Source organism: Hetaerina americana, unplaced genomic scaffold (assembly GCF_022747635.1).
Source record: "Hetaerina americana unplaced genomic scaffold, ioHetAmer1.1.p SCAF_17, whole genome shotgun sequence".
Taxonomy (NCBI): domain Eukaryota; kingdom Metazoa; phylum Arthropoda; class Insecta; order Odonata; family Calopterygidae; genus Hetaerina; species Hetaerina americana.
In genome coordinates this window covers 10,083,516-10,105,370 of record NW_027286730.1, presented here as the reverse complement: position 1 = coordinate 10,105,370, position 21,855 = coordinate 10,083,516, and the positions used below count along the sequence as shown (strand labels likewise).

The 21,855-nt window shown below is 37.6% G+C and overlaps 1 protein-coding gene across 1 annotated transcript in view; it reads right to left on the bottom strand.

Annotated features, from left to right (window-relative positions):
• The window catches only part of LOC139687163 (phospholipid-transporting ATPase IF-like), a 120,447-nt gene that overhangs the window by 62,473 nt on the left and 36,119 nt on the right, over positions 1-21,855 (bottom strand). The window contains exon 2 of the mRNA XM_071584295.1: positions 20,539-20,686. Coding sequence (XP_071440396.1) covers positions 20,539-20,541 — 3 coding nt within the window. The 5' untranslated portion in view covers positions 20,542-20,686. The remainder of the gene's footprint in view (positions 1-20,538; positions 20,687-21,855) is intronic.

The window sequence follows — 21,855 nt, the reverse complement described above, 5'->3', positions numbered from 1 at the left end:
TATTTTCATGGCATTGCAAAAAGCGCGGAAACTAAACACTACGTATTATTTTAAACGAGAGGCCTTCGTTTTCTCTCCTGTTGATGGGTGCAGTATCACAGACCATGGAGGACGCCTGGAGGATTGGCTGATCGTGTTGACAGTGAGTCCTCATCCTTCGGAATAGATAAGGCTTGAGATACAATGTCAAAATAGCAGATATCACTCTGGCCATGCGTCATCTTGATATGTCGCTTTTCGGATGCGTCATATAGGACCGACCGAAGGTAATTGACTCGTGGACTTTTTTGTCACCTCCTCCACTTTCTCTCTCTAGGATATTAAATGTTGGAGGTTACTGCCTTCCGTTCAAAATATACCGAGTGATTTGCGGTGTATTGAATGAATACAACAGAAATAGCCTATAACACTCGATGGATGGTTTAACAGAGGAGACAGGGGTATATTTCACTACCATATTCTCAAATCATCTAAGCAGGTGAAACAGCTTATCGAGGCATTTCGGCATCTGGGTTACGCAATAATATCTGCGATTCAGAATATGTTCTCTCGCTTACTAAGGCTCAGTTACACACAATTTATCATGACATTCCTTCTTCCGGAGTAAGCGCCGTCTTTCCTCTTGACCAGTTATAGCCGTTAATACATATGAACCTCTTCCAGCTCATAACTAGAAGCATTTTACAAAACTAATCCCATCGCGAAAGACTTTCGGGGAAATTTATAGGTGTGATTTTATTGTCAGAAGATTGTGTGATAATTTATAGTGAAGTAGATTAAATTTTATAATGACAGGAGAAAGGAAAGGGATAAAGTTTTTTATTTGGCAAATTCATAAATGGTAATCTAATCACAGAATTTACGAATAGAACACGCACTTCAGTTTCTTTCCAAAAAGCAATTACACTTGTGACGTTGTAGCCTGTAAAATTAGGACTAATTTAGTCTGGGTTTCAAGCTTTTAGTTTCATAGTTTTAACGTACTTACATTTGAGAAGCCCTTCGCTCTGGTCTTTGCCCCAGTGCCCTCTGTTTTTTACAAAGGAGATATAATGTTTTCATATGTTTTCGCTGGAATGCGACAGTTTCTTTTTATGTATTATCAGTAATGTGTCTGGGACCAATGATGACTGTTTTTGCAGAAGATCTGAGGATGCTCATACGTTCCACAGTAACATTAATTTAGCTAGTATAAGATACCTTATCTATTGCGGATTTTATCCATCTCCTTGAGCGTATCCTAGAAGATTCATACGACAATAAAAACAGATTCTAGCAGGATACACATAAAGAACCTTTATAGGATTGTCTCGTGAGCTGCACGCTTGAATAAATTATCCGAACACAGAATGAAACAGAACTCAGGAATCAAATTTAGATCTTAGATAAAAATTCACCAAAATATAGAATGCGAAAATTGATATGACTGAGTTTGTGCCCGTGAAATGTAAATTTTACTGATTGACGCAATTATGAATTTTAAGATTCGTTATATATATATATATATATATATATATATATATATATATATATATACTACCTTGATCAAAAAGTTCCCGGAATAACCACCGTGTGGCGCTCCCATCGTTCCGATTTGAGTTCTGTTTTTTTTTGTTAAATTGGTACATCTGTTGTTGATATTCCCTTTAAATCTTAGTGTCATAACTTGACATTTGCAAAAGTTACGTAGCCAAGAGTACATCTATCTCTGTGTGTGTTGGCGATTTTTTACAATTGCAGAAATTGATTTAAATTTGCAACATCGAACTTGTATTAAATTTTGCGTAAAAAACGGATTTAGTGGCGCACGGACGTTGGAAATGTTGGAAAAGTGTTTCGGCAACGATTCTCTAAAAAAAACGGTCGTTTACCAGTGGCACGAGCGGTTCAGAAGTGGTCGTGAGTCAATCGAAGATGATGAACGCAGTGGCAGACCATCGACATCGAAAGTCGGTGAAAAAATTGATAAAGTAAAAGAAATGTTGGTCAATAACCGCAAATTAACCATCAGAGAAATAGCGGAGGACTTGAACATTGCCTATGGATCCGCCCAAGACATTGTGGTTAATGATTTGGGTTTCCGTCGTGTAGCAGCAAAGTTGGTGCCAAAAGACCTCAATTTCATGCAAAAAAGAGACCGTGTTGACGTCGCAAAAGACATGATTTGCGAGGCTGAATCCGATCCCACATTCATCAAAAGGATCATTACTGGAGACGAGACGTGGGTTTATGAGTACGACACGCAATCCAGTCATCAGGCAAGTGAATGGCGTTCACCAAATGAGCCGAGACCAAAAAAACCACGTCGTTTTCAGTCAAAAAAGAAGGCAATGCTGACGGTTTTCATGGATTACAACGGTGTAGTGCATCATGAATTTTTGCCAGAAGGCCAGACAGTAAACAAAGAGTATTATTTGGGCGTTATGAGACGTTTGCGTGAAGCAATTCGCCGAAAGAGACCAGAAATGTGGGCAGAAAACTCGTGGATTTTGCACCATGATAACGCACCGTCGCACAGTGCTATCATTATTCGTAATTTTTTGACGAAAAATGCAACAAATACCATCCAACAGCCACCGAATTCACCTGATTTGGCTCCCTGTGACTTCTTTCTGTTCAATCGAGTTATAAAATCATTACGGGGAACGCGTTTTAGCAGCCGAGAGGAAGTAATGGAAAAATCGCAGGAAGCACTGATGGACATACCGAAAACCGAATATAAAAAATGTTTCGAGGATTGGATCAAGCGCTGGCATAAGTGTGTTGCAGTCGATGGGGATTACTTTGAAGGGGACAATATAGATTTAGATGAATAAACTTGTATTTTTAATTTTCTGAATAAATTCCGGGAAATTTTTGATCAAGGTAGTATTTTATTCCCATCACAGGAAAAGGAAACTTCAAATGAAGGGCTAGTATATTTTCGAAAACTTCAAATTAATCCACAAATCGTAGAGACTGGCCGATAAACAGACTCTAAGCGAACGGTGAGTCAAATATAATTAAGAGTAGTATCTAGCATCGGATAACTTTGTGGTCTCCCAACCCGCTTCCTAAGGACCACCTGGCAGATTAAGTACCTACCCAGCTATTATCAATACCACCACGCTTCATGCTAACTACCCGCACGTTTCCGAGGATATTAAATGGGTTTCATCTCTCCCGATCTCTGCAAGGATGTGGAGGACCATTCAAAAGCCACATGACTACACACAACAACCTTTAGCGGTTGCATAGAATATTCGCGACAGCCAAGGAGTGAATGAATCGCCGAGGGGGTAAAAAAATAACCGGGCAACAACTTGATACTATCTCCGACGTTCCCCTTCGCATGAAAAGCGTCAATTTAACCGACGGTGCTCAGAAAGGAGCGGAATTCCTAAAAAGGAAAAAAAAATCACAAAAAAATGCAGTCGGCGTCATTAGCCATCATAAATCACGTCGACTCAATCCTTACTGATTTTCACCAAAATGATTCTCCGACGTGGAGATGGATGGCCTCAGACTTTAATGACTGACCAAAAGGTAACACTTAAGGCGATAGGTATTAGTGTCTATCCGTATAAGACAGTGGAACCGCATCACCGCATGAGGATACTGTGGCACGAATCGACTGATACCCGAGTCGTTGAGTAATTGGCTCCTCCTCATCTCGATCCCCGCTCAGGACCCCTCTCTGCCTCGGACAAATGATTCTGCCTCTAAGGGAGGAACCGAGTCGGTAAGACACCGAACCCCTTCCCTTTCAGTCAAGCACTGCGAGGCATAACTCCGCGCGTTTGATCCGTCCTGAAACGAAGACGGACGCAGAAGAGCTGTTTCACGTGCTCGGGCTTTCGTTCGGGTGAACAATACGACGCGGTGGAGAGATTTCTGCTTTTGATCGAAAGCCCTCGACGTCATCCATCTTTTGTTCATTAATCGTTTTGGATGGAGTCGACGCTTAGGAACGACTTTGAAGACTACTCATCCGAACAACTCCCGTATCCTTATGTGCCCGCCCCCCTTCTCTCTCTCTCTCCTTTTATCATTGAAATTCTTTTTCCTCATGACTACAAGCGCAGATGACCTCGGCGTGACTGGCCATCTAATCCGTCTTTCTTTAACCCCCATCGTTCCGACCGTGAAAAAGAGGTCCTTGATCTGAAATTACGAGCATACCTCGTCGAACAATATGAATTCCCTCTATGAAGGCGAGTTTTCAACTTAACGCCAATCCACATCTTCTACTTGTACAAACTAATTTACGCTTGAGAACATTTTATTCAAACAATTACCAAATCAACGGATATTTTCATTTCCTATGATTCTTATAAGGCACTCCCTCGTAACAACAGGCAAAACTTCGTGCATCGCCAGAGAAGCATTACCCCAGGGTTTTTGCTCCAATTTTATAACTATGAGCAAGCAAATAAACGTTGATTCGCCAGGCATTAGATGAAATTATTATTGATGAAAACATCACCTCGTTGTTTCATTATAATTGAGATTCAAAACCTAAGCTCTCAATCCTACCCTGCTTTACAGAATAGATTAGTTCACATAACAGCAGTACGAAAAAAACAACAATTTTGATTCCAAAAAACTATGATTTCCGGGAGTAGTCTGTTCTAGTTTAACAAATGTCCGGATCAATTTCCTATATTCTTGACTTTTTTAGCAGATTAAATCATATGCATTTGCGTGGCTTCAAAAGGTATCCGTGGGGCTTCAGCAGCTAATCATTAGTGGGCGCAATGAAGCATTAAAAAGAAATACATTGATTGATCATAAGAAACATAAATTAAGAGATTCTCAAGAAGAAATAAGGCTAGGTTAAAGATTAAAATGTAGGGGGATAAGTGAAGCGTAAATGGAAGAGTATACTACCTTGATCAAAAATTTCCCGGAATTTATTCAGAAAATTAAAAATACAAGTTTATTCATCTAAATCTATATTGTCCCCTTCAAAGTAATCCCCATCGACTGCAACACACTTATGCCAGCGCTTGATCCAATCCTCGAAACATTTTTTATATTCGGTTTTCGGTATGTCCATCAGTGCTTCCTGCGATTTTTCCATTACTTCCTCTCGGCTGCTAAAACGCGTTCCCCGTAATGGTTTTTTAACTCGATTGAACAGAAAGAAGTCACAGGGAGCCAAATCAGGTGAATTCGGTGGCTGTTGGATGGTATTTGTTGCATTTTTCGTCAAAAAATTACGAATAATGATAGCACTGTGCGACGGTGCGTTATCATGGTGCAAAATCCACGAGTTTTCTGCCCACATTTCTGGTCTCTTTCGGCGAATTGCTTCACGCAAACGTCTCATAACGCCCAAATAATACTCTTTGTTTACTGTCTGGCCTTCTGGCAAAAATTCATGATGCACTACACCGTTGTAATCCATGAAAACCGTCAGCATTGCCTTCTTTTTTGACTGAAAACGACGTGGTTTTTTTGGTCTCGGCTCATTTGGTGAACGCCATTCACTTGCCTGATGTCTGGATTGCGTGTCGTACTCATAAACCCACGTCTCGTCTCCAGTAATGATCCTTTTGATGAATGTGGGATCGGATTCAGCCTCGCAAATCATGTCTTTTGCGACGTCAACACGGTCTCTTTTTTGCATGAAATTGAGGTCTTTTGGAACCAACTTTGCTGCTAACCCAAATCATTAACCACAATGTCTTGGGCGGATCCATAGGCAATGTTCAAGTCCTCCGCTATTTCTCTGATGGTTAATTTGCGGTTATTGACCAACATTTCTTTTACTTTATCAATTTTTTCACCGACTTTCGATGTCGATGGTCTGCCACTGCGTTCATCATCTTCGATTGACTCACGACCACTTCTGAACCGCTCGTGCCACTGGTAAACGACCGTTTTTTTTAGAGAATCGTTGCCGAAACACTTTTCCAACATTTCCAACGTCCGTGCGCCACTAAATCCGTTTTTTACGCAAAATTTAATACAAGTTCGATGTTGCAAATTTAAATCAATTTCTGCAATTGTAAAAAATCGCCAACACACACAGAGATAGATGTACTCTTGGCTACGTAACTTTTGCAAATGTCAAGTTATGACACTAAGATTTAAAGGGAATATCAACAACAGATGTACCAATTTAACAAAAAAAACAGAACTCAAATCGGAACGATGGGAGCGCCACACGGTGGTTATTCCGGGAACTTTTTGATCAAGGTAGTATATATATATATATATATATGTGTGTGTGTGTGTGTGTGTTTGTATATATGTGTGTATATATATATATATATATATATATGCTAAAAATATTGTTAAAAAAAAGGTTTTCCTTTTCTATAGTATTTCCATTTCCTCGATCGAATACATAATTAAGGATGTAAAAACTCGTTTAATGCTTCAATTCATTTAAGCTAACCTCAATTATTAAATTGGGCATTCATGTATCGTGAGTACCGAGTGATCATCTATTCTGTTTAAATTCTGGTATTTTACTGAAGTTTCTAAATCCAAGTAAGAAAATACCCAAACACGAGGTACCCATGAAATTCTATGGAAAAGTACTATTGTATGCGTTTTAATACGGTCAAAACTTCAAAAGAGTGAAGCAGTTGTTGACTACGAGGGTAAAAGGAAACTTCAAATTTCCACCAAAAATATTTCAAGATATTTTAGCACTATATGTCTCCACTACATAGGTTTAAATCCCTTCAGATTTGTTTCCTGTAACAAAAGCGCATGGGGTTAGGCAATAACACATATGCCTCAATAGTAGGGTCACTGAAAATATGTGAAATAAATGTCTCGTCATGTTGGGAATGTTTATTTTCCTATTTATGTTTTGCCGTTTCCGGGTATAATTTGAATACATCGAAATAATAATGAGTCATCAATCCGAGGATTGAATTGAAGTATATTCCCACTCTACACTTGTACCCATTCATCCCTTCATTGCTATCCTGCCCATGCTTCAAACGTTGCCTTCCATCATTTGTTTCACGGAACTCATTTTTTGCTTTCCTCCGTGGATACTCTCTCCCTCCGTTCCCATCTTTACGGTCTTCAGAAGATTAGTTAGTCACAGTATGCGTTAAATTAGTTTCCTCCTCTATAGGCGAGTATCATATCCAGAAATTTGCTCATTCACTTGCTCTGCAAAGAAGCGCTTGCATCGTAACTTCGTAGGTATATTTTAATTTCTCTATTTCTCATTAGTATCCTATTTCTCTCGCATGTAAATTAAATTTCTCTACTACAGATATAGCCTCGGAGCCATGGATAAGTGAATCTAGGTTTAAGTTTTCCTAAGCCGTTTCATTTTCCCAGGCTGATATTTTACATTGAGGATTGTTAAATTTGACGTGCTAGTTCAGGGGCTACTGACTGGAAGGCTCGAGTTCTCTTCCAGGTGACACCTCTGGGCACCCTCAGCTTCAATCAGGCTAAGTGACTTTACAGGTGCCAGATCATCCTAGGAAACCATAGGTGGCACAGAGAAAAGAACTGTCCCCCCATGTCCCGATGTGTGAATTTCATGCACAATGGCTTATTGAGCTTTACCATATCTTATCAAACCTACCCGTACATTCGAGTTGATTTCTGTGCAGGTGGTAATTTTACATCCAGCAGGTTTGACAAATTACTTTACTGACGAAGATATGCCACGTTACATGTAGGTAGGTGGGACAGAAGTAGGAATGCCTTGTGCCTTCTTCATATCTGTCATAACAATGCCACGTGGCCTAGCGATGGTATTGGGAAAGCGGTTGAAGTGCCTTTATCATATGTTTAGCCGTCTCCTTCGTTCTTTGCTTTTATTTGCTAAAAGCGTGAAGTGCCGGTCTGAAGGTGAAGGAGAAATAATTTTCAAGAAGTTGGCCATCCAAGGCTTCACCTTTTCATCCTCATACTAACAAAACAACCGCAAAAAATCAGCCGTGTCATCGGTATAATTACAACGTACATTGATGTCCGTGACAACGCCATTGGCCCCCGGGATTTAAGTCAAAAACCTAACGGTCGAGTATAGCATCACCGAATTGATCCTGGTACCGATATTAACTTATTTGATTCGAATGTCTATGGGAATCCCAAAACTGATTCCACACCGCTGACAAATGTGCTTCGTCCATTATATCTACTTCGTATTTATTTTTTAACTAGCTAAAAAACACAGGTGCCGGAACACAAGTAATGCAGATTTTTACGGGTAAAAAGAATCATCTGTGCCTACGAGCAGAAAAAGTTGACCGTAGGTACTTTGAAAACCAAAAGAAAACATACTTATTGCGTGACTTTGAGCAATGACTTTCAATTAGGAAACAAAAAGTTTTAGTGACATAACAGGTCTTTCGCTTCTTTCAATGCCTCCGGGCAAAATTAGTTTATTTTTTACCGTATTTATTTTAGGTAGTAAAATTGATCTGATACATTTCTCACGTTACGCTCATGATTGTCGGCTGTTTTATTTTTAAATAGTTCACTCACACTCACACACGTACTTACGCACGCATGCGATGAGAACAATTTTAGTCATCAATTCATATATTAGAATAGAATGTCTGCAGAGCACCTTTAAGAACTATTAATTCAGGAAATGCCGAATCGAACAATGCTGTTCTACTTCTCTACATTTCCTAATAAAGCTTCCGTCATTTGTGCACTCATCGTGAATAAAAATTAACATTAATTGGATGTGGAGTACATCACTCTTCACTCAACGTTGCAAAAGCCTTGAAAGCTAAAGTCTGGTCCTTCTTTAAGTCCAAACTTCTTTAGGCAATGGCTATTTAGCTATCCTTACAATTTATCTTTTAGAAATCTCTGTGGAAATGATATAATTTCAATGTTTTTTTGTAGATCATATTTGAAATGTTTCTTCAGTTCACAAGCCAAGAACATTTTAAGAACATTGACTTGTCCATCAAATTAATGAATTAAATTCATGTGGAGCCATGTATCTGAATTTACTTGTAAAACTTGAGGCAGAAAGTTTTGTATGACTTGAGTCCGTGAATTCAGAATAAATTAAACGCTAAAATCCATGACCAAACACTAAAAATAACAACTTTTACGTTTAAATAATTATGTATAGTGGTGCGTTGCATTATTCCTCTGAAAGTATGTGTCTCATAAATGTTTTAGAAAAGGCTGTTATAGATGCACATCCATTCTGTTTCATCGTGAATTTAAATTTAAACTGGTATTTAAATTTGTCGGGTAGTTCTTATACTAGAAATCTAAGTAACAGGTCACGAAATCAATAAAAGCCATGTATACTAATTAATAATGCAAGTTAGCTCCTTCATTGGCTTTATATTAAATAAATCTATTTGTGTTTACATTATCAAATGGTTTAGCATGTCCAGCGATTAGCAATTGATTCACCAAATACTTCTTGGTCTATGGGAATTTAATGATGAGAGCGAGAGCCTTTTCCAGTAATTTTTTAGTTATTTTACTGACGAGTATTCTTGCCTATTCTGCTAATTTAAAATTGGTAATACATCTCTTGTAATTGGGACCCGAATTTTTACTCCTCGACTTTATTTACGGGCTAAATCAGAGGGAGCACAGAAACGGTGGTACTGCTAAAGGGTAAAAGTGTCAATGCCGTCATTTGATCTAACATATGTTCCAGCGGCCACTACCACTACTGCACACACCATATGGTCTTCAATGCTCTATTTCCACCAATAGAATGCGGCATGCCCTGATTAATTTGATAGTGCTCTGAATGGCAATGAGTTTTGAAAAACATTTTTCTGGCGTCATTTTAACTGAGCGGTGAAGGCATGCTATTTGGAATGGTTGGCATGTAAGTTTTTTCCCTACCCGTTTGAATATTGAAACATTCTTGATTCACTCATTGATCTTTGGTAATAAAAATATTTTACTCGAACACGAATACTATCGTAGCAAAATTAATAAAAATAACCTCCACATTATTCCCTTCCAGCCCGAAGGGATTTGTTTTCTTTGGCTGGTAAGCGACTATCAGAAAAGAACAGATTTCATAATTTGGTTACCGAAATGTGATCAAGACAATTTGGTACCGTAGATTCTACTTTTCATCGCCGATTGGATGATATAGTAGCGCATATGACCCAAAGCGGGTCGGGCAAATTGCCTAGAATTTATAAAGCCCCTATAATATCCCTACTTTTGCAAATTGAGAAAACCGAAAATACGCATACAACTCTACCTTATCCTTGGCTGCCTTTTTTAAAGAATTTACTTCGAAAGTTATGTTACAACTTTAAATTCTTTTTATAAATATGCGCATGATTATTTTTTTAATTCTGTAGCGTTTGTTTATAATATACACACACAGACATATATATATATATATATATATATATATATATATATATATATAAGTATATACTACCTTGATCAAAAAGTTCCCGGAATAACCACCATGTGGCGCTCCCATCGTTCCGATTTGAGTTCTGTTTTTTTGTTAAATTGGTACATCTGTTGTTGATATTCCCTTTAAATCTTAGTGTCATAACTTGACATTTGCAAAAGTTACGTAGCCAAGAGTACATCTATCTCTGTGTGTGTTGGCGATTTTTTACAATTGCAGAAATGGATTTAAATTTGCAACAACGAACTTGTATTAAATTTTGCGTAAAAAACGGATTTAGTGGCGCACGGACGTTGGAAATGTTGGAAAAGTGTTTCGGCAACGATTCTCTAAAAAAAACGGTCGTTTACCAGTGGCACGAGCGGTTCAGAAGTGGTCGTGAGCCAATCGAAGATGATGAACGCAGTGGCAGACCATCGACATCGAAAGTCGGTGAAAAAATTGATAAAGTAAAAGAAATGTTGGTCAATAACCGCAAATTAACCATCAGAGAAATAGCGGAGGACTTGAACATTGCCTATGGATCCGCCCAAGACATTGTGGTTAATGATTTGGGTTTCCGTCGTGTAGCAGCAAAGTTGGTTCCAAAAGACCTCAATTTCATGCAAAAAAGAGACCGTGTTGACGTCGCAAAAGACATGATTTGCGAGGCTGAATCCGATCCCACATTCATCAAAAGGATCATTACTGGAGACGAGACGTGGGTTTATGAGTACGACACGCAATCCAGACATCAGGCAAGTGAATGGCGTTCACCAAATGAGCCGAGACCAAAAAAACCACGTCGTTTTCAGTCAAAAAAGAAGGCAATGCTGACGGTTTTCATGGATTACAACGGTGTAGTGCATCATGAATTTTTGCCAGAAGGCCAGACAGTAAACAAAGAGTATTATTTGGGCGTTATGAGACGTTTGCGTGAAGCAATTCGCCGAAAGAGACCAGAAATGTGGGCAGAAAACTCGTGGATTTTGCACCATGATAACGCACCGTCGCACAGTGCTATCATTATTCGTAATTTTTTGACGAAAAATGCAACAAATACCATCCAACAGCCACCGAATTCACCTGATTTGGCTCCCTGTGACTTCTTTCTGTTCAATCGAGTTAAAAAACCATTACGGGGAACGCGTTTTAGCAGCCGAGAGGAAGTAATGGAAAAATCGCAGGAAGCACTGATGGACATACCGAAAACCGAATATAAAAAATGTTTCGAGGATTGGATCAAGCGCTGGCATAAGTGTGTTGCAGTCAGTTGCATAAGTGTGTTGCAGTTGCGAACCACTTGAGCCTTTATTTCATACACAGCTCCAATCAGTGCACCAAACGAGTTATACGATGTAGCTGAGATAAGTAGGACACTGTGTGAGCTGTTTTCATTAAATATCCATCCCTCAGGCTGTGTTTGAACATTTTTTATTTCGGGATGCGTTTGGGATAGCGGGCGCATATCGGGAACAACGTGCTACGAAGCTACGGTCGAGGGGTGTGGCGGTTGATTTCAATGGCCCATAAACGAACTAGTCACGGTGTCCTAGGTCCGCCTTGCCTCACGAGCGGCGGGGACTTCGTGAACCAGTTTCTCCGCCTCCCTCTCACCGCCCACCCCGCACGCCAATCACCTAGACGCCTTCACTTCCACGGCATTCCACCGCAGTGCACCCATACTACATAATCTGACGATGGCGTCGCCCTTTACTCGATCAGATTGCGTCGAGTGAGGTCAGTGTTGGTGTCCCAAGCAGGTCCTACACATCTGAGAATTGACCTTGTCCCGGTTTAACTTCTCCGCCGGTGGTCACCGAGATCTCGTATATAGGTGAGCCGCGAGGAGTTAGTGAAAGTGCAAGAGAGAAAGATATGAATAGAAATTCGATGAAGATTTTCCTGTGGGAAGGTATTTTTTGCTGTCTAGCAATCAGTGGGATTTGTGGAAATACTTAGACGTCTGCCATGCCATTTTCCAAAAAGAGAATTTATTAAATGTAGTTACAAATGAATGTAATTTTAGTGTGGTTAGTGAGAGTAAAAGAAGATTGGAAGGAATGACAATGCGGCGTTGTGGAGAAATGAAGGCATACAACATGACTTCAGGATTTTGTAGTTAGTTTTTGTTTATTGATAGATATATTTATACATCAGTGGTAGAAGCTTGGCGAAGTTTAGGGGAAGAAAGAAGTCTGCTGGAAACAATACGATGTATTTTTTGAACAAATCCAAAACAGCAGTCATCCGAAGGAGGAATGTATCGAAATTGTTTGATAGGAGCACCCAGAAAACATTACGTGAATCGAATAGAGAGAGCTGCAATGAATGTAGGAACTCAATAATAAATGGAGAAGCTAGCCGAGAAGAGAAGGGAGTTTCTAGCCTGCTGAAAAATAAACAATATTCAAATAATGACTCCCAATGAAGAAAAAATATACATATGCCATGTTTACGAAATATCATTCATCGACTGTATTCCTAAAAGAAACCAGATTTCAATGAAAAATCGTTTTCCTAACAACTACATGCATCATATATTTATAGAAAGGTCTCAGCGTCCACTTATTTGATGATCATAATTGTTGAATGTTTACATATGTTGAGACGTAAAATTTGAACTCATATGATAAAATCGTCGCTAGAAGCCACTACTTAGATACTAGTTCACTTATATTTTCGTATTTATCCGTTGATTTCAAAAATCATACTTAGCATTAATTTTTAAACAAAACAGTTGCGAAGTCAAATATTTCCCATATATTTGCTTCGAAATCATACGATTTATTATCTATCATCTCGTCTATCTATTTAAAGGATCTTTTGAAACGTTACCGCTGTCATTGATTTAAATGATCAATGACTAGCATTTATTTCTACCTTCCGTGAAGGGTATCTTTTATCTTATTCAATCGAGAAGTGTTGCCATTAAGTTGAATCATACTTCTTCTTGGCCACAGTGTTTTCTTTCACAAATATTTACCCTTAAAAGGCCAGGTTGCCACCCCATTGTAGGTAGGTAGTCCGAGAATATGCGTTATAAAAACATCGGTTGAGAAGAGTTTTCATGCATGTCGTCGATCTTAATTAAACTGCTAGGCGTTTGCTCCTATTACTTGACATTTACAGCTATCAAAAATGAATGGCTGGATGTACAGAGGAGCCACCTTCCATCTTGTTCCAATGCAATCGCCATATGTAGGCCAAAACTTTTATTTGAAAGTAAATTTTCGTAAATCATGCGATATGTACTGCCATGACCCAAAAAGATGTTGAAGATATATGCCCTCCGTTCGAATTTCAGGAAACCGGAATGTATTCCTCAGATTTTTTAAAGAGCAGTATTTCTCGACCAACTAATCAAGTGAAGACGTGTTTTTTAACTGTAGCTTATCATTTATCCATGCCGTTTGAAACAGTCCCTTCAACTGTGGCCACTAATTTGGCATGCATTTAATAGAAATCGCTTCGAACGCTCAAATTCATAAGTCAAGATTTATTGCTCTCTAATGTCTGGGATTTCTATGCAATCATGTTGAAGTTTTTCAACGATCTCATTTTAGCAGTTTTTCTAATTCAACCCATGCTTGCATATATGTATTATTATTATTATTATTATTATTAAAAATACACATGTGCTGATAGACATTGTCAGGTGGCACACAAGTCCCAAATAATTGCAAAAGATAATACATAAAACCAGACTTCAAAACACAAATCTCTTTAACAAAACAAGTGAATCCCCATCCCATTTACAGCCATTAATCAGCAAGAAAAAAAAGATAAATTAAAAAAAATTAAGCTATTACATAAAATACAATACACCACACATCAATCAAATTATTACATATATGCCTTACATCTATTCTTAAAAGTATACACTCTGTTAGGAAGGGGCTCGAATATTTTTGCAGGTAAGGTGTTCCACTCAACAATTGTTCTATTTAGAAAAGAAAATTTTTTTTATTTGTTCTATGTGCCCGGCATTTTACCTTAAATTTGTGATCATTTCTGCCTATAAAATTTGGGTTCCCCGCCTCTTTCCTAAGATCTGCCCAAGCTTTCTCCCCCTTCAGAATTCGGAATACATATATGTATGTGTATATATATATGTGTGTGTGTATATATATATATATGAATATATATATATATATATATATGAATATATATATATGAATATATATATATATATATATATATATATATATATATATATATATATATATATATATATATATATATATATGAATATATTATATATATATTACATACATACATAGTTATTTATGTGGATATAAATATAAGAAATAAAGAAAGGAACACACATAAAAGACGTACACAGGAAGGGTGGGGTACATATATTTACAGTACATATATACAAGTTTTGTACAATAAGTTACGCTACAATTTTTTGCTGAGTGAAGTGCTGAATTCAGACCGTCGTTTGAGTGTGCGCATGATTGCTAATTGCATTGTCCTTGATAAGATGGCAGTACACACCATTATAGTTGAATATTTGGCGGTGTGAAAGATCTGCGCTAAACTCGTCCCGAAGGTCTTGACGGACGACCAAGAGCAGAGTCGAGTACATGCTTGTGCAAGTCGTGTGCAAGTCGAGTGCAAAGATCTTCTGCAACGGCTTCGCGACGGTTCCCTAACCTGCTTACAGTCCCGAATTGGCACCAGTAGACAATTTACTGTTCCCAAAATATGAGACCAGTAGATATTTACTATTCCTGACTCAAAGGACACCACCATGGGACCCTAAGTGCCGTCAAAGAAGCTTGCTCGCGTGCCCTTAAGGACCTTCAGGTCGTGGATAAGCCGTTGGAAGAAGTGTATCGACGGTCAAGGGATGTACTTTAAACATTTTTTAGGGGTTGTCGCGATATCTGAAATAAATCTATTTTTCCGAAAATTTTCCGGATACCTTTAATACAAACCATTATTAAACGTATCGAATTTTAGTTGGTGTTCATAAATGGTGCAGTAGTAAAATTCGGCATCATCACAGTAACCACCCCGAAGTTTGCTTTTGATGCAGATGGGGCTACGCTGATCAAGCTTAATGGCGTATTTTAATTCACACTTTCAGGATAGGGGCGCATTTCCCTGCGTAAACATTAGGTTTCCCTCTTTGCACCAAGTTATAAAAACGCATCAATGGGGTGACCCAGAGGTTTATCCGGAGGTTTGAGCCCCGAGCCCTACGCTTAGTAGCAGAGTGCTCTACCCGCTAGTTAACTTAGGTACCGAATTTCCTAATCAATGAGGTGGGTTGAAAATTTGGGTGGGAATAGCCGACGGGGTTGTTTAGAGAAAGAAGGTAAGGATGAGCTATTAAGGTATAGTTATGGACAATGAGAAGAGTTATCCCCCAAACATGTCTTAAGCAGTATTTTATAGAAAGCTTTACTTAGACATTAATACGCGTTAAGATGAGGGCAAGTGAGGAAAGGTGCAAAATGGTTAATGGTTAAAGCAAAAGAGACTAAATATCCCCACAAATTGAAGCCAGGAAAACCATTGCCTGCAAATATACACTTTTGAGAACTTATAACAAAGGTTTAGATGACACTGATTGAGTTTCTGCTTGCCATACATGCTATTTTCAAAACTCAGCCAGGAGCTTTTGCTTTATTTCCCCCTTCGTGCGTAACTTACAGAAATTGAATCGTTTCTTAAAAAATATTGACTTGGATAACCACACGGAAATACACGAGTGGGATTTAACTGAAGATTTTTGAATCATGTCTCTTATGTCCCTACAGACTTTTTAATCATGTCCCTCCGTGTCTTGATTGAATATGTTTACAGTGCAAAAGGGAACAGGATTATAATCAACAATCTCTCTTGCTACTAATACTAAATGCAAGGAAATGGAAATGAACGTGTTGATTCACGATGCCTTTTTTTAGCAAAATAACATTTTTCAAGTCAATTTCCTATTGACCGTTAGGAGGCGGACTTTACCTGATTAAGAATGATTGAGTGTTGAATTTGATGTCTAAAAAAATGTATACGTGGCCGTGTTTCTTCCGAAAGGGTATATATCATGATCATAAAGTTGAGTAAAAATCGCCGCGCAAAACAAACAAAGTCAAATTGGTGCGTATTTCTCGCTCTCTCTGACGACTTCATACGCACTCTATCTTTCGTAACTTTATGATCATAATAATTGAAAGCGACATGAAATAATGATTTTATAAGAAGTTGAGACCTATTAAGAGGCGCAGAGAAACATTTCTCAAGTCAATAATGATAATAAATAAAAAGGAGTTAAACATATTATAATTTTTTGGAGCTTTTAGATTTAAAATTATCCTTCATTTAAACGCCATTGAATACCATGCCTCAGTAATTTAACTTGAAAGTCATTTGAAGAAACATTTCAAAAGCTTCCGATGGTAGGGCATTTGAATATTCTTTAAATGAAATATTGCTTCAAAGTTCTTCAGTAGAAAAAGACAACGTTTTAAGTCAGGGTTCTTTCAAATTTTGATGAGCCTCTAATCACTATATCCACGATTATGGCCATTGTACGTTTTCTGCCGTCCCTCGCGTTTATTTCAATCATTTCTTGTCAGTTTGCCTATAAGCGAGAAAAGTCTAAAAGGGGGGCCAGAATAGATGGTAGTTTGTAATTTTCTTATTTTCAAAGTAAAAGTATAAGTGCAATACAAAATATTATAAAATTACACCAAAATACGGGGAGTATTTTGCAAAGGAACTATGTGCACATTATTCCAAGATTAAGGACTGGAATTCTTAACTTTTTTCATTAATACAAGACCTTCAAGGACTTCACTGGTTATGCACTTGGCTTTTTATAATTATTTAAAACATTTCATTTGTGGCCTAAAGAGTAAATGAAGAAAGAATTTTTACTTTGATATGCATATTTTTCCTCCCACGGACTATGACCTAGACGAGGTGGGAGGGCTTGCACGTTCTGTACTGAACTTATTGGAAACCTGCGCAAAAGTCAAATTGCACAGATAAGGATTATAGGAAAAATCTGAATGGGCAGGGGGAGTAAGACAGGGTCGTCTGTTAACCGCGGTCTTTCTTAACCCACATGTTTAGGAAGTGTTAAGGATAGAAAGAAAATGGATTAAGCTGGAAATAAAGGTGGGTGGCGAGATGATTGAGTCAATGACGTTTTCAGTTTATGAAGCAACAGATATTCAGAAAATCAATGAATTTCAGCTATTATTCAGTGCCTTAGAGAAAAAATGAGGGAGCTATGTGACGAGGATTGACCGAAAGAAAAAATACTTCAAGAAAACATCGAAGCAGAATAAAATAAACTAGAGTAGGGAGGTAACTCGTATTTTGTGTATTAGTTAGTATTTCAGAGAATAGGGATATTTCAGTCGAGATATTAGAACAGAATTGCGTTAGTGAAATAGAAATTTGAAAAAAAAGAGACTTGATGACGGGTGCGGTGAGTAAAGATACGAAAAAAAGATTAATCAAACTTTATGGTGGACTGTAGCGCTTCAAGAATGTGAAACCTGAACTTTGAAGCTAAAGGATGAGCGTAGATCGGAGACTTTTGAGTGGGGACGTGGTAGAGTATGGAGAAAATAAGTTGGGCCGAGAAGACAAACTTGGAGGTTTTTAATGGGATTAGCAAAGAGAGAAAGTTATTGGGAAATCCTAATAAGGCAAAGAAAGTGGAAGAAGGAAATATTGAATGGTAGTGATTTCTTAAAGTCCTTGAAAGAAGGAACTTTGATGGGCAATTCGGATGGAGGCAGGAAGAGAGTAAGCAGAAACAACGTGAAGTCAGGCAGAAGTTTCGAAAAAGTGAAGAAGGAAATAATTTAGGGAAAGACAATGAAGGTCTCGCAATAGACACTTAAAGGTAACAAGTCGTTAGATACCCTTCAAAATCCACCTTTAAATAGGTAGAATACCTAGAGTGAATATATTTTTATAAAACGTGATTTTAAAAAATGATTTACTGTAGGCAATTCAAAACACATCCTTAGCCCAGAAATGACATTTCTTCATTTTTCACAGTAATGACATTCCTCGACAATCATGTCTATATATTTGTTATCAGTAATAAAGGAAAATATAATGTAAAACACAGTGTGGCCTTGTTGCATAAAATATTTTAAATTAGAGCCATAGAAAATGTGTGCCTTCTTTTTAGGTCGTGTGAAATGACGTATAATAATAAACTAGATTCTAGACTTCCTCTTCAACCGCAGAAAACGAGTGTACCAGACGAAGAATGGCGGATGAGGTAAATGTAATTTGAGCACTCCTCAGGGAAGATATATGGTGCTTACGCTTTTACTTTATGTCTATAAATGATATTTATTTGTAGTAGATAATGATTTGAGTTCAGTTTTGAACTGATACTCAATATTATTTTACGCCTCTGTATTTATTTTCCGCCTAAATAGCTTCTTTCCACAGTTTTTCTTCGCACAGAAAATGCTTCCACTCAACAATTTTCCTCTTTCACCACAGAAAAGGTTTTAGAATCATTAAATGGCACGTTTATTACCAGATCCCTCATTGTCGTAACTTCCTTATTCCTTGACACAATTCTTCTCATAATATTTATTTGAAAATGTCTGTTGAGGTCAGAAATACTGCGCCAAGTGAATTTATCAGCCTGTCATTTACTACTTAATTTGGTGATTGACTAAAATTATATTAATGTAATGAAACATAGAAAAATGCAACAGTTTACACAGACGATACATTAATTTAGTTTGGGCACTTTCCAACAGTATCCGAAACATCATGAATCACTGGCTGAAGAATTGTAATAACTATGTGAATATAATAAATATATTTTTTGGTTTGGTATTCTACCGTTTACCTAAGTTTTTGATGGAAACAGACTTAGTGCTCTAACATTTCTTAGCTTAGGCCAAACAGATATGTAACAATGCAGCTATTATGATGGACACTAGTGTTTGTGTGTGTGTACATATACTCACACACAAGCACACACATATACATATATACACATACATATATATATATATATATATATATATACACACACACTCGCACATACAATGTACAATGTGTATGCATGCCCATACAGGTGCCCTGTAAAACGTTTAGCCTTCTTATGAGAGAATTTAATATTTGACAGACGGGAAGTTCTTACATAAAATTTGGCAAAAACATTGGGTACCCCATATGAAGTTTTTTATGCCCTCTCGATAAAAGTATCTCAAGAAGAATGCTTTGATAATGCTTCAAAGAAACTTAATAATATCATGCCGTCCGTCACATATTTTGATTTTGGGTATATAAGGTATGACTACATACAAATCAGTGAAGAACTGAATGGTATAACATAGTGTCTCCAAATATTAACTTACAGTTACTGACAATTTTCTATTTCACGCATGAAACAATATCATAAGTATGCTTACGATTTGTTCTCCTTGAATATTTTATGCTTGGCGGTTCGGATGGTATTTCTATCGTTAATTATGCGAAAAAAATCACTTTTTTAACTTGAAGGCTACGTTTCAGGATAATTGCCAAGGGAAAATATTGAACCGCATAAAGAAAACCAAGATACACATTCTCATACATATATGAATACAAATGAATAAATTTCTTAAGAAATGTGTGAAAAGTGATTTGGAATTTGTAATAAATAACATTAAACATTTATGAGAACAATTTTCCCTATTTCTCACTTCCGATTTTGCCTGAAAAAAGCAGAGCCAATCAAAAATCGCGCTGAAATTTGCGCCCCGACAATTATTTTCAATTAGTACGCAGTGTGCTCCGGGTGCAAGAGCAGTGTATATTCCGTATGATGGCCCCAGGAACATTAAGGAAACACTCCAAGCCCAACGTTAAATCAACTTACCATCATGCTTAAATAAGAAAGAAAGAGACAGCCGAACAATTTTTGAATACGTTTTATACTTTCAAAATTCACATCAGTGCACAAAAAGACGGACACGCCAGCGAATAAAAACATATTCCTCTTTTGCGAACCTCATCTTTTTAATGGCCGATGTCTTAAAATCAACTTCCTTAAATTTATTTTTGCGGCTCGAGAAGTATTATACAAATACAGATAGATTAGCTTTAAGTTGCGTGAAATTCCTTAACATAGCCGTAATTTCGAACTCTGGACTTAAAGAGGCAGACAATTTAGCAGGTGATATGCATTAGAGATATGACATTCGAGTTGCGAAATGCATTTTTTATTTTAGACTTACCATTCCATGAGCTTTTTCTTTTCAATGTCGTGCTAAGCAGGTGACTAGAGGCCTCTCATTTTCCATTACATCCAGCTCTCTTTTGGCTATTGAACTTGACTTCAAGTAGCTCCAGTTACCTCACCATGGCAACCAAGTCCTTGGGAACCTGGAGGAAAATCAAGTATTTATTTAAATACTTATAATAAATTTATAGAAATTAATTGGCTGTACGACATGCATAAAGTATTTCCACGCTTGTCCTCTCCCAATGCGAATAGCCTTTCACTGGCAGTATCATGAAATCCGGGATAAAGCCTATTGCTCAGATAGTGCATGAAAGAAATGATGCATTCATAAATTTCCACTGCTTTCAGTCACTGTGGATTTACATATTATTCAAATGAGTGTAAAATAGCATTGAAGAATTCATGATCGTCAATTGAAAAAAGACTTAGATGCCAAAAATCTATTAGTTAATCATTCAGTTTTGAAAATACTTGCGCTTGTACGCTTGGGGCGAATAATTACGGAAGGTAATGACTATGCAAGATTCTTATTACTCTCGCTGGCAAGTTTTCCCTCTCAAACGCATATTTAACAGTTTAGAAGGATCATTTTAATTTATATCAATTTGCTGGTTCGACAGGGTTTAAAATATGATGAGCTGTTGAAGTTAGTTTTGGCAGTTCTGTAACTGACGACCCATTGCTTTGCATGGCCCAATGCACTAGAACACTCTTCTGAAGTTTACTGAATACTGCAACTCGGTCCTTAAATTTGTTAAATTGGTTCCAAAGGTCCCTTCTTTTAAGTCTAAAATTTCCTGAAATCGACGTCTATAATGATTAGGAGACCTGAGTTTGATAGACGTTCGGAACCAAATTACTGAAATGCTATTTTATACGCTTAGGAAAATTAAAATGAAACTCAATGAAGCTCGCACTGTACTCTGAAGGATGGGGCAATAAAATGGAAAGTTTTCAGAGTGCGTGATATTCTTGCAAGAACAGGCTTCACTTCTATGATGTAATGCATTCCACCTGAAAAGAGCGGGTTTGGACTCGGGGGAACATAATTTTCGAGCCCCCGAGCGAGGGCGGACCGGCTTCATATCTGATGCAATTAACAATGCGAGGAGAAAGATATGCAATATAGTCGAGCCCCGATCTCTCTTGGAATCCTTGGACGTCAGTAAATTGCGAATTCGTAAATGGCTCCACCTTCTTGTCAAACTCGATTGTATCTGCACTTTGTTGTCAATTCTCGTGGCATTGGATTAGGGCAGAATTAAGAGAATTAGAATTAAACGGTATCTGAAATACGGTAAAAAAGTTG